The 14171-nt window shown below is 50.3% G+C and overlaps 1 protein-coding gene across 30 annotated transcripts in view; it reads right to left on the bottom strand.

The window, feature by feature from the left end:
* IKZF1 (IKAROS family zinc finger 1) overlaps positions 1–14171 on the bottom strand; it is a 102208-nt gene that overhangs the window by 71149 nt on the left and 16888 nt on the right. For 15 of the 30 annotated variants that reach the window (XM_042963275.1, XM_042963262.1, XM_042963286.1 and 12 more), the window contains one exon: positions 7861–7980. In XM_042963275.1, coding sequence (XP_042819209.1) covers positions 7861–7980 — 120 coding nt within the window. Of the gene's footprint in view, positions 1–7860; positions 7981–10134; positions 10211–12098; positions 12162–14171 lie in introns of all 30 variants that reach the window. The other 15 variants (XM_042963260.1, XM_042963256.1, XM_042963261.1 and 12 more) reach the window with 3 other exon arrangements.

Genomic DNA, 14171 nt, shown 5'->3' with positions numbered 1-14171 from the left:
TCCTTCCTCTCCACCTGCTCCTTCTTATTGGCCTTCAAATATACATTCATATTCTTCTCCTACAGATCAACCCGCAGGTAGGGCAGGCTTCCTACCCTCTGCTCACCAGTGCTCCCCGACGCTTGGGCTCAGGCCTCCGTCCTGCTGAGCTATTTTTAGGGATCCACCACTGATCTCCCAAAGGCCCCGTTCTCCAGCACCGCTCACCCTTCTCACCCTCGATATCACTTCTCGTAGTGGCTTCTACACCATATTTCTCTCTAGAAATTTCACCTGAATCCAACAGCTCATTCTCTGCCTCCTTCCTTGCCTTCTCTCCTAGACAATAATATGCCTCCTTTACACTCATGCTGCCTTCCAGAAGGTTCCTTGGCTACCAACTGCCATCACATGTCTAGTTGACCCAACCCCCCATGTATTCCCATTCTGCTCAGTGGAATGACCGCCTTCCAGTCATCAAGGTGGAGGCTGCAGTCACTTCCTGCATGTTCCACATTGAGTGATGCACAAATGTGGCGGCCACCGCCCTGCCTCCTTCTGCTGCAGCCTTCACGATCCGGCACAAATTGCGTCTCCCTGTCAACTGTCCCCAGGGCTCTCTCCAGCACACAGATCCGGCACAATCATCCCCCAGACTGTCACTCTGGGAGGGGTCCCATCCGAGCATCACGCCTCACTCCCAGGAGGAAGCCTCTTCACCCGCGCTCTTGCCTTCTACCCAGCCACCACTGTTCCTCAAGTCCAACGTGGCTCAGCCCTCCTACCTGCTCCAGCTTCTACTTGGGGAGTCCTCCCCAACCCTCTTCTCCCCTCCGCCCAGCTCAGCGAGGAGCAAGTCTTCCTTCCCTACATTTTTGTGCATCACTGTGGTGCATTTGGCCACGACCCCTGGTGCATTTGGCATCATGGCATCAGCTCGGCACAACGAAGGGCTCTGTCGGCATGAATGTTATTGAATGGGAGGTCCTAAGATCCGAGAAGCCGAGGTCTGAGCAAACAACTAAGCCAGCATCAATGGTATCTGCACAAATCCCAAAGTCAACCCAGCAGGGGAAGCCTCCCGTGGCGGCCCTGTTTTGGATCGTACCTTGAGAACCTCTGGGACGTTGTGGGCATTTATTCGTGCACACATGCAATCCATACGGGCCCTCACCAGACAGTCCATAGGGGACAGGACAGAACAGAACAGCACAGCAGCCCAACATCCCCACACACACGCTCCTGACCGGTGCCCCTCCACGGAGGCAGCGTAACGCTCCCACACTGTCCAGTCCGGGCTGGACTCTTCCTTGTCCCCTGCTCTCAGCCTGGGAATCTAAGGGCCTTGCTAGACTGACCATGTCCTGCTCTCTCTGCCTCATTTCTTAAGGACGCTGGGCTTTGGGGGAGGTCACTCGTATTAGGGTCTCCCCGCAAAGTCGCCGGCCGTGAGGTGTCACCGGCACATGCCTATCCATCCAGGTGCCGTGGAACATCTCACGGCGAGCCCAGTGGACGGAAAGATAGCGATTACCCAGCAGTGGCCTCTGTGGATGACCGTCCACCTGTGAGCCACCTGGCCCGTGGTTTCCACATGACAGCGGTGGGCAGGGTGAGTCCTGTCAGCTCCCGGGGACGGGAACGGTGTGAATCCACCTGCCAGGGCCAGCAAGGATGGACACAGCAGAGCCAGGGATGGAGTCCCAGGCCAGAGATGTTCCTCCAGGGGAACTGTGAGTTCTTGTCAAACACCACACAGGAGACACACACACACCCCAGTTTCATTTTTTTCCAAGGAATGTTCTTCAGCGTGTGTGGTCCCGTCCCGCCCGTCCCCAGGAAACACAGTAAAAGATGATGCTGGCATCACACACAGTCACTCGCCCTCATCCGGGGCGCCACAAGCCGTGCATCCTGCAGAGACCCCCACGGAGCCTCAGTGCTCTGCACTGGCCAACGACACAGGGGTGACAAAAACACATTCCAACGGGAAGCAATGAACATGTTCTATACCAGCCGCTCTTCTGAAACCCTGAAAGTCTTGGGCGGGGGAGGCAAACCCACTTTCGTGAGGCCACCTCTCATGTTTGGGGAGATTCAGGAAAATGGGAGTCTTTCCGACTGCAATCATCGGGGCTTGGAAACGTCCTGGGGACAACACGTCCCTCTCAGGGAGGCGTTCCGAGACGGGGACAGTGAGCCACAGGGGAGTCATGCAGAATCTTACGCTTTTGCACCACTGGAGCCATTGCACGGAACGCACGGCGAGGTGAACAAGAATCCAAGTGACAGGCTTTCAGTTTTGCCTCAAAGGACAATGAATCCCCCAAACCCAGCCAGCCAGCCACCAGGAGTCGTGCAAGCAGCTTCTGGCCTTGGGACTGCTTTCGCAAGGGTGTATCCCATCTGAAGGCACTTGAGCTCAGCTGCAGCCAGCGCTCAGATGCTGTTAGATAATTTTCCTCCCTCACCAAACTGGGGTTTATCGGTTCAGAAGAGATGCATTTCACAGATAAAAACAACTTCCTCTAACTGCTGATTAGATAAGGAGGCATAGCATCCGTCCTCAAAAGCCGGTGCCCAATCTCCAATTAGACCAAAGCCACTGCTTTCTCTCTCCATTGGGAAAAACTCTCTGCACCGTGTCCCCCTCATCCCCAGGCTGCCGAGAAGCCTTCCAGGCACGCAGCCACCTCTCGGTGCTGCCTTGGGATTCTGCCTAAACTTGAAAACGAAGGGTGAGATCGGGCACCCTGATGGACCAATTAGAAGCATGTGACTCTTCCAAATCTGTCCTCGAACTCATGACGCAGTGAAGGGATTTTTACTTCGCATACATCAAAAAAAAAAAAAAAAAAAGAAAATTTATGTCTTCACATCCTTGATCATTTTCCTGGATTCAAGGGAAAGGGGAAAAAAATCTAGAATTTTTTCTTTTTTTTTTTCTTTCCATTTTTGCCAGCGTGTGAAGCAAACCGTGGTCCAAGGGACTTGATGGAAAGCCAGATTAGCTTCGAGAAGGCCACCCGGGGGGTGCAGAGCTAGGCTCCAAGCACCACCCTGGGACGTGACACACTGCCTACTGGAGAGAGGTCCTGAAACAAAGCACCGACCCTGGGGTGGGGTGGGTCACGCAAGTGAACAGTGCAAGAGAAACACCTTCCAGAAGAAAGCAGCGGCATGCGTAAATACATGTTCCCGCCCCACATTCAGGCCCAGAGTAACTGGAGAGTGACTGGATCCCCACAATCTGCTCACGTGGCCAAGCCCTCTGGGACAAGCCTTCAGCAACCCCCATCAGTCTCCAGTCTTTGGCCTTCTACTGAGTCAACTGCTGTACGTTTGCTGACTGTCTTCCTCAGGGACAGCCATCTCTACTCCCATCTTTCTTCCCTGACTCTGGTTCCTCCCTTCCTCCTCTTCTCCGGCCCCCAGGCTTGCCTCCCCGCCAGCCCTCTCCATTCACAGGGGAGGGGTCTCCTCCGTGCCCCGCACCTGTCTGGCAGGGAGCCAGCCTCTGACCCCAGGCCAGGGCCCCCCTCCAGGCCTGCACGCTCCCCCAAAGCACCCTGGGGCTTGAGGAGGACCCGTGCCTAATGTCGGGACTCGGAACCCTGTTCACGCGAGGGGAGGACAAGGCATCAAAGAAGGAAGAGGCGAGGGGTCACTGAATAAAGGCAGAGAATAGGGAAGCTTGTAGTTTCTTTCCACGCAAGGCTATCTATCTGCCTTGTTGGATGCTAATCCCTGCCATCATTCCTACGCGAGATGCCTTCAAAAGCCCCTAGAAGAAATCTCGAGCCCCAGTTTTCCACGTCTCTCACCTGGCTGCCATGGCGAAGTGGGTACACGTCGGGTTGCCCGAAGCGGTCACTGAGTACACGCTCTGTGTTACGTGCTTTCACACACAACCACTTCAGAGAGGTGAGACTTCTCTCATTTTTAAAGAGACCACTTCAGAAGCAGAAGCTATCGTCCCCCATGAAGAAGACGACATCCCTCCCCACCCAGAAGTTCTCCTCTGCGTCCAACTTCAATTCTCCAAGTTACATTTCACGTCTCTGTTTCCTCTTACTGGGGCCCAGAAGAAAATGGAGGCACGTAAGAGCTGTAGCCATACTCCTCTGACATCTGGTCCCCATCTCTCTCTCTCTCTCTGTCTCTTTAATCCAGGAGGCCATATTTCTACACGGTCCTCCAGGGTTCCTCCAACACCGGGTGAAGGAATGAAATGTAGAACCTCTCGGTTAAGCACCTGACTCTTGGTTTTGGCTCAGGTCATGACCTCACATTTTATGAGTTCAAGCCCCGCAGCGGGCTTCACCCTGACAGCACGGAGCCTGCTTGGGATTCTCTCTGCCTCTCTCAAAATAAATAAATAAACTTAAAACAGTTTTTTTAAAAAAAATTAGGGCTGCCACTTCTCTCCACCAGGCGGGGTTGGTTTCTACCACTCCCCACCGATTTGTCCAAGACTAGAGTTGAGATTCGACGCGTCTACCCCTGAAGGGCAACATTACTGGAAGCCACGGCCCATGGTCTCTCTTAAAGCAGACACGCCAGGGGGCCATTATCGCCAAAGAGTTTGCACCTTTGGGGCACCTGGCCATTTGTCCGTCCACTTGGGTCGGGCAGTGGCCAGCGCCCCCGAGCTCTCTTCTAATTCCTCTATTTGGGTTCTATTTTCAGTTTGCCTATTCCTTGGGTCAATTTTTTTTATTATTATCAATAAATTGTCCTTCTGTCCTCGGAGCCCCAAACGTTACCTGTTTTCTCTTTCCCTTCCCTCCAGCAGACCAGCCACAGGGCGGTCTTTCTGTCTCATCAATCTTTACAAGATCTGCTTTGCACAAATTGCTTCCTTTTTCTGCTTTTTTAACTGTCCTTTTTACGTTCTGCCTTTGCCACTCTGTCTTCAGCAAAGTAGGTTTCTATTTTTTCATGTAACCCTGGAAGCCCTGGAAATGAGATGAGTTTCACCGCTGTTGCTTCTTGAAAATGAGGAAACAGGCTCCAAAGTGGTGAAAGTCTGGCCAGAGGCACACGGCCGGCCGCGAGAAGGGCTCGGCTTTGGACGTGAGAAGCATCCTCTCTGACTCTGCAGCCTTCCCCCTGAGCCACCGGCCCTCGCCACCCCTTGCCACTCCTTCTATGGGACCAGCGCTCAACAAAGACACTTCACTCCTTCGGTGCAGGGAGGGGCTGTTTCTCACTTCCTGTTGTCTGCCCTCTAACACCCCTCTGCTCTTCTGGTTTCTTCCCGTGGAGCTGATGACACAGGGCTTCAAACGCACCTCCCCCATCCTCCCATCTACAACCCCCCGGGGTTTTTTTTCCATCGTCTCCTATTGCCACTTGCACACTTAATTTGTTTAACGCCACGTATGACAAGTCACTTCCAGAAACAACCTATCAGCACACGCTAATGCTAGTTGGTTTCCTACAAAAATCCTAAAGCATGGTTTCTAAAACTCAGATGCTGCGGAGAATAACCGACTGCCTCGATGCCTCCCTGTGCTTGGTCTTCTGGAATTCTCGTTCTCGCTAACTGCTCCTCAGACCCCTCCCCTCTTGCGCATTTGAGCGGCTTCCACGCTTCTGCATTTCTTGGCTTCCTGGCAGCGATCCATAACCGGCTTTGACCTCTAGCCCCTCCAGGGGAGCGCTGGCTCTCCGAAACGGCGTCTCGGCACCCCCCTTCAAATGGCTCTCCCTGCCTGGCCCTGTTACGGCTACAGCAACCACTCTTTACAAGCCAAGCCAGAGAGGCTTTCCAGGTGTCTTAAATTTTACAATTCTGGAATTCATCTGTCACAAACTTCATCCCAGTAGGAGAAGCAGATGAAAATCCTGTCGCACGTGGCAAGGGACCACTGGCGGGAGACCACAGGGAACCACGGACCAGCCCCAGTTCCACGCCACACCTGCCCAGGGCACACTAACCTCTACAGCTCAAGCCTCAGCCGAGAGAACCAGCCTGGGAAGGAGTCAGGAGTGCCCGCCAGCGGCCTGGTGGCCTCGTACTAGGGAAAGGTCCCCAGCAACTGGAATCTGACAAGAGGTACATCTAGAATATCGTGAAGGCACCTGTAAGGAGTGTTTATTGACCTATGCCAAGTACACTCCATGCTGTCCTCTGCTCTCCGGGAATCAGCCAACTATCGGGGCAGCGGCGAAGAAAGCAGGGAGCGCTCACTGGTTAACCCACGACGACTTCAGAGTCCTGATGCTGATGTCTGGGCTCCGGGTTCATTGGAACAGTTGGTGGCAACGTAGCCACCTAATTTCCTCTGTGTCCCAGGTAGGTCAAAAGCACACGCCTGCCACAGTCCAAAGTGCAGAGAACAGTACCCACCTCACCGGCTGCTTCCAGGACGGGCGGGGGTGGGGGGTGCGATGCAGGGCCGTCCCCAACATTAGCTATTCGGGTGCCATCTTTAAATTCTCATCATACATGTGTGCCACCACTGGCTTGAAATTTGGCTTTTTGATTTATGTCAATGTGTTTTCAAAGGAACTGCTTAGCTAGCACTGTATGTGATACACCAATACGACTTGATCTTAAAAATAAATGTGTCAACGACAAAGCAGCGGGCTCTTGTGTGTCCAAACTTTGGGAATCCCAGAAGTGATGTGGAAAATCCAGAACTGTTTCTCTTCCCACCCACTCCCCCACGCCCAGTGGCCACAGTCTAATAGGAAAAATACGTCATAAATGTACTTGTTTCCTTGGTTCATCTCAAACGAATGGATTTGGCCACTCTCCTTGTCTGTTTGCACCATGAATTGTGTAGCTATTTTTTTCTGTAAAAGAACCCTTATACCCAGAGTCTTCTTGGTTTCTAAGACACATGGAAATAACACAAAATGCGTTTCTTGGTTACTACATCAGGATGTCCTATAGAAAGATAGCTGCGGTGGTTTCCAGAACCCCGAGACCTTCACACACATCACCGTCCTCGGCTGTGGATGCTTCCAGAGCCTCTCCACATGGGATCCATGCCTCCTTGTTTCCACCTGCGTCCCCTACATGACACTCTTTTGTGCAAATACATGGCTCTCAATATCACAGTTTTTTTTTTTTTTTACTTCCAAAAAAGAAAGAGAAAATAGGTATTCTAGAGAACTGTTGACTCATTATCTCGTGAGAACATGGTATAAAGTGTGAAAACTAGTCTTTGAGTTAGAAATTGAGTCTGATTCTGACTCTGTTTTTGACCTCAGTTATTTTGCTGAACTTCTTGGGACCTCCGTTCTATAAAACCAAGAGGGGAGACCGGGCTTTCCAAACGTGAACTGTAATGTGGAAGTTAACCATGGCAGGGACTGTGGAAACTTCAAAACCTCTTTATGGAAAAGGCATGTGACAAAAGGCTTTTTGTAACATTTAAAATTTTCTATTTTGCATTAAATTTGGCATTTAAGACACACAGCTGAGAGGGTCAACATAAAATGGGCAGACTTGGTTTCTTCTAAACCGAAGCTCTCATGCTAACTCACCCTACTGCCATAACGCATACAATGTATAATTGTGACTACCTAGAGCCCATAAAACCGGGTATTTCTGCGGCACCCCGAAGGCGGGAGACAGCACTATGGATGTGCCCCATGCGAGGGGGGGGTGCTCTCCCACTGTGCTCTTTGGCCCCTGCATGTGAGTGTCACGGCCACGGTGACCTGTCTGTCCTCCCGCACACATGAGGGCCCCACCTTGGTGACCTTTACCCCATGTCTTCCTAACATGGTGGTTGAGGGGAAACAGCAGGTAAGATGATCCCAACCGCCTGACCAAGGACTGTGGAAGGAGATGAAGGGACCTAGGTGGTAGGGGAACAGAGTGTGCCACAGCCCGCCAATGGGACGCCCGGCCGGCCGACTCACCCGCTCCTCTCTCGGACTTGGAGCTCTGCTGTCCTCCAGACGTGGTGGAAAGGTCTTCGGGGATGGGCATCGGTTCGTCCCCATCATCCGGAGTGTCACTCACCGGGGGGCTTTCCTTCCCTGGGGAGGCAAGTAGCAGCTTGAGTGTCTGGGGTCGTGGTCACTGCCGAGGGTGGTGATTTACATAGATTTCTATATTATGGATAATATGGGGTGGTCTAGTCCACCCAAATCAATGGTACTTTTCAGACATTCTCACAATCACTGCTCCATGCCAGTGACCAGACTTCCACAGCCTTATTTAGGACATCTGTGTGACACCCCATTGCATGGCCACACTAGGATTTATTTACATCCTTTATTCTCTTTTTGAATGTATATGGCTTTCCATCTTTTTTCCTCTTAAACGACACCGTGATGAACATCCCAGTGGCCAACTTTTGCACATGCTCTCAACAATCATCACAGTATAAACTCCCGGAAGTTTTGTGTGTGGGTCCAACGGCACCTACGTTCAAATTTCATTTATTTATTTATTTATTTATTTATTTATTTATTTTTATTTTAGAGAGAGAGGGGGCAGCGGGGGGAGGGGAGCAGAGAGAGGGGGAGAGAGAGAGACAGAATCCTAAACAGGCTCCATGCTCAGTGCGGAGCCCGATGTGGGACTTGATCCCACAACCCTGGGATCATGACCTGAGCCGAAATCAAGAGTTAGATGCCCAACTGCCTGAGCCACTCAGTGCTCAGGCATCTACATTTTGAAGACTAGCTCACATTCTTTCCTGTAAGCTGGTTCCAACCTACCCTCCCACAATCAGGCTTCTTCCCACCTTCCTATTAATTTGTTTTAAAGGTCAGCTGACTGATTATCTTGCTCAGAGCTACACGTGCTGGGGCTGTTCACTGCCTTTTAGAGAGCCAGGGAATATTCTGCCAGTGGCCTGATTTGATTCCACCTGGCAGGGAGTGCAGGCTTGGAAAGAGAAGGAACAGGGAATCCGATGCCTCCTGGGACCACGATTCTCTCCGTGGAATTCTTACTTTGAAATACAGCAAAAGGATCCGCACGACTGAAAAGTCGCTTCTCCTTTGCCAAGTGCGACTCAGCAAACGAAATCGGGTTTTACAGGATGGCTAGATCTATTCTGACCCCATTAGAATTACCTTTAACCAGAGGCTCCCCCACTGGGGAACCCACCCTCCCCTCCGACTCCCAGAAACCCAGCGCTGGGAAGCCATGACTGGTAGAAAACCCTCTTGTTTCCCTTGAAACTGAAGCACCTGTCCCTTCCAACCTTCTAGACACAACTTAAAACTGGCTTAGGCAACACAGACCACATGCACGAAACAACGCTGATGCAAAATAACCCATCAGAGTGGCTGCAGGACCCCGGTGGAGACGAAGACCTTCAAGGAGGTTAACAGAAAAGTGGAAGGCGGGGGTTACACATTCACTGGCAGGGCTGGTGACCTGGCTTCGCAGGCGAAGGACATCCTCGCAGAGCACACAAACGCTCGGGACCCAGAAAACACGGCTAGGAAGAAGACATCGTGGCTGAGTCCTCCAGCTTGGCTGTGGTCGCTGCAGTTAGCATGTTTTCACACAGAGCATTACTGGGTGTGTCTGGAGAGCCAGTACAACCCGAATCGTTAACGATGGGGCGGGATTGTGAGGATGTCCCAAGAAACCAGAAAGCCAAAGAGAAACGGAGGGCAGGTGCGTTCCATTGAGCAGGAGAACGAGGGAGGGAAACGGGTTAGCTGATAACTGGTTTCTCCTTATGACAGCCAAGTGCAATGGTTTTCAGACTCTGAGAACGGCAGGGGGTGGTCAGAGGACAATTCTTCTCCTCCTCCTTCTCCTTCCTCCTTTTCTCCTCCTCCTCCACTTCTTCCTTTTCCTTCTCCTCCTTCTTTTGCTAAGACGGATCTTACACAGAACTTCGATATACAAAACCAGTCTTCTGTGTGTAAAGTGGGGACACTGCAGGGTGGGGAGGCTGGAAGGCCACCTGCCTTCTCAAAGACCTCCTGACAAACCCCCCAGAACAGACGGTGGAGACCCCTGGCTGAACCAACGGACCCAAAGGTTAAATGTGTATAACAGAGTGAGCGAGGCGGTGCGCACGTGTGTCCTTGTGATTAACCAGCTGTCGTTATCATGGGGCGTGGGGGGCTGAGGAACTAATCTTTATGCACTTGTTTATCTTCTCCATGATACCTCCCTTTGAGATATCCCATGATGCTCTCAGAAGAAGAATCAGGACTTACCCAATGAAGGAACATGGTCTCTGATGCTACAGGATGTGCAAGTAACTCTCGATGACTCTTTTGGTCCTTAACTGCTCTGTTTATTGGGGAACAAGATCGACCACACGACACTGAAGATGCTCATATAACAGATGCTCCCCCTATGAGTTCTGTGGGTCTGGTCGGGCTCCAGCACTGAACGAAATGCCAGCTCTCCAGTGCCCGTCATCCTGAGTCTCAGCCCTCCCACTGTTTCCTGCATGGGGGAGAAAATGCCACCAAGAAAGCAGTGGGGATGATGATTCTACACGGGACAGACAACCCGGGGAGAAGGCGCAGTAAACACCCACCCCTGGTGTATACAGTGGTGCACAAAGTCAGACCTGGTGGTGAGCAGAGGGGGATATGTTCATCTCCCCTCCGGGGGCTCTGCTGTCACACGGCCTGGACTCGCCTTCACTCACTGAGAGTTTTCAAGAGGTGGTCCGAGTCACCTAAAAGTCCCCAAAGTTTGGGCGGCCGCTAAGACATGAATCACTCCCACGATCCTTTGTGCCCAATGGTCCTTAGGTTCTCTCCCTGTGGGAGGTTTCTACGATGAACACTTAGCGCTTTGTGAAAGCCTTCCTGTTAAGCAAAGCTTTTTGTGTGGGTTGCTTTTAAACAAATTTGCCCGGTTAGCCATTTAAAACGCAAAACCACGGGAGAAGTATAAAAGGTACACAACTAAGGTCATTAGGTCAACACATCCCAAACATTAAGGCAGGGTGACCAGAAGTCACTTGAACCAGGATATCATTCCAACAGAAACATGGCATAAGTCACCCCTTCAAGACAGTAAAATGAGGCTAAAAACCTGATTTTGGCCTATCTCCCACGGCTGGTTGAAGATGGAAAAATAATGTGTGTGAATGCTAATCTATCCAAGAAGCTTAGGGAACCTGTTCTGCACATGTCAGCAAGCCACAGAAACACGAGGTCTGTGTCATGCCAAGTGCCTGTACCTCTCCTAAGTTCACGCTTAGAGACACGACGGCACGTAAAACTGTCCACAGGACGGTTATTATTTTCATGGAATCACTTAGGAGGGGAAGTATAATTTCACTTTACTAGAAAAATGAAAGAAACTTCTTACCAATTTATATTTAATCTTCCTACTGCTTCTGCTTTAAATAAAGCACAGGTAATCTGTGAGAAGTGTTTTGGGAAAATTAGATGAAAAATTGCATAATTTGCCTATCAGAAGCCAGTTAATTTAATTTCTCAGGTAGATTATAATTCATCCAACAAAGGTCTGTGATTCCCCATCTCACGAATGCAAGAGTGTTTTTTTTTCAAATTTTTAAAATGTTTATTTTTGAGAGAGAGAGACAGAGAGGGAGGGAGTGGGAGAGGCGCAGAGAGAGAGGGAAACACAGAATCCGAAGCAGATTCCAGGTTCTGAGCTGTCAGCACAGAGGCCGACGCAGGGCTCGAACTCATGAACCACGAGATCATGACCTAAGCTGAATCAGACGTTTAACCGACTGAGCCACCCAGGCGCCCAAGAGTGGTTTTTATATACAATGACCCAGAGGAATGTAATTCCTGGGAGTAAATAAAAACTCAAAATATAGATTCCCAACTCTTGCATAGTGGACAAGCTTGCAACCCAGCACGCTGCCTGGCTTCCTGTGAGACTTCTGGTCACTCACTGAAATTCTCGGGTCTCAGCTCTGCAAATTGAAAATGGTAGCTGGGGGGCGCCTGGGTGACTCAGCCAGCCAAGCATCCAACTTCAGCTCAGGTCATGCTCTCACGGTTCGTGGGTTCGAGCCCCACATCAGGCTCACTGCTGTCAGCCTGTCAGCACAGAGCCTGGAGCCTGCTTCAGATTCTATGTCTCCCTCTCTCTCTGCCCCTCCCCTACTTGTGCTCTGTCTCTCTCTGTCTCTCAAAAATAAATGTTAAGAAAATTTTTTTTAAAAAGGCAAAGAAAATGGTACCTGTATCTTCGCCACCGGGTGCGTGTACAGTTGAAAAGAGAAGAATGCTTGGGGCAGTGTTTCCTAAAGGTAGACATTCAATCAATGTGGTTTACTATGAGACACATTTCCACTCACACACTTCAGTATATGAGGCTCATTTCCCTAAGCAGATTATGTATGCCTGCGGAGCATACTTCTTTCCCTGTTCCAACAAACATTACAAAGACCATTAAGAAGACATCCAAAGTAGCTTTAGGGTCATAGGAGCCCGAGGACCCTTAAATGGCAACTGGTTCACATCCCTCATTTTGCAGAGGATGCTATGGTGGTCCAAGAGGCAGGAAACCTGTCTCAGGTCCCACAGTTGGGGACAGAGATGAGGTATGGACACAGGGCTCACCATCCCTATTCTCCCATGGGCTGTCTCTTCCCTTAGAAACGAAAGCAAAAAATAATGCACACCCACAAAAATATTTTGGAAAGATTGCCAAAGAAGGAAGACACACACACACACACACACACACACACACACACACACACACACACACCAAAACCAAAACCAAAACTAAAACCAAAAAAAACTTTGCCCAAAGAATGAATGACAAGTGCCCTATAGTTAGGGAGAGCCCGGCGGTGCCTGGGAGGCTCAGTCAGTTAAGTGTCTGACTTTGGCTCAGGTCATGATCTCACGGTTCGTGAGTTCAAGCCCCGCATGGGGTTCTGTGCTGACAGCTCAGAGCCTGGAGCCTGCTTTGGATTCTGTGTCTCTCTCTCTCTTTCTGCCCCTCCCCAACTTGTGCGCTCTCTCTCTCTCTCTCTCTCAAAAATAAACATTAAAAAAAATTATTTTTTAAAGTTAGGGAGAGACTGCTCGTGCAGACTGTCTGCTAAGCCTGTTCAGTAACCTGGTCTCAAATCGTGGGTGTGAGTCAGTAACATTACTGAGTATCTACTCTCAAGACCCCATTGACCAGGGCTCAGTCCACATTTAGGAAAAAACCCCAGCAAAAAAGAACGAGGCAGTTTGAAAAAACGTCCGACATTGAGAATTTCTTTGATTTTCAAGTGAATATTTCACAGATACTAGGCTGACCCCCCATGGCACCGCCAATGGTGGAACATTTTTGAACCCAGGAAACTGGCAACTTCGTAGGGTTCAACCTGGAAAGTCTATGTTTTTTCTTTCCTGTAGACAGAACCTGACATTGAAGAATTTTATGGGAAAAGAGGGTGATTCACTAACACGTTCCTCAGCGTATCGAGAATGTCAACTCCCGTTTGACTAAATGTACATCCTTATTCCACAGCTACCTGTCACTATCCTCAATTTCAGAAATGGGAGAGAAAAAGCGACGTGATTAGGTGTGAATTGGAGAACCAGCAAGAAGCAGAAAGTGTCCTTCCCATCTTTCAGGAAAATGGCACAACCTTTCAGATGCTCTGCTCGCTGTTTAGAATGCTGCCAGTTACACCATTCGTGTTTTGGAAGGAGCATTTCCTCTGCTGAGTGTATACAGACTACATTTCAGACCAAATCTGGAATCTTCTCGACCACAGAGGCGTTTCCTTTTTCAGGCCTTCCTGGGCCACGGGACTCCCTTCATTCTTGCGCCCCTCCCCCAATGCCCACTTTCAAAAGCCAGCAACCAGAAAAACTGAGTGTTTTGCATCATGGTAAAGGGCAAGAAAACAATGAGAGGAAAACAAGGCTTTTGATATCGTTGTTGACAAGATATGAGACAAAACACTCTGGAGATGCCCACCCGGGTCAGGGCCTTCAGCTGTGGCTCTGGGACCTCAAAGGACAGAGGCTTCATTCATGTGTCACCTTAGAAGCTACCTAAGTGAGGGGTACCTGGGGGGCTCAGTCGGTTGGGCGTCTGACTTCGGCTCAGGTCATGATCTCACAGTTTGTGGGTTTGAGCCCTGCGTCGGGCTCTGTGCTGACAGTTCGGAACCTGCTTGGGACTCTCTCTCTCAAAATAAACAAATAAACTTAAAAAGAAAAGAAGTTACCCAAGAGAAATCAGAAACAATGAAAGGGTCTCTTGGCCTATGGAAGTTTTTAACATCCTGCGTTTTTGACAAGCT

The sequence above is a fragment of the Panthera tigris genome, chromosome A2 (assembly GCF_018350195.1).
Source record: "Panthera tigris isolate Pti1 chromosome A2, P.tigris_Pti1_mat1.1, whole genome shotgun sequence".
In the NCBI taxonomy this organism is placed as follows: Eukaryota; Metazoa; Chordata; class Mammalia; order Carnivora; family Felidae; genus Panthera; species Panthera tigris.
The sequence above is the reverse complement of the archived record's forward strand: the minus strand, read 5'-3'. Positions and strand labels throughout refer to the sequence as shown.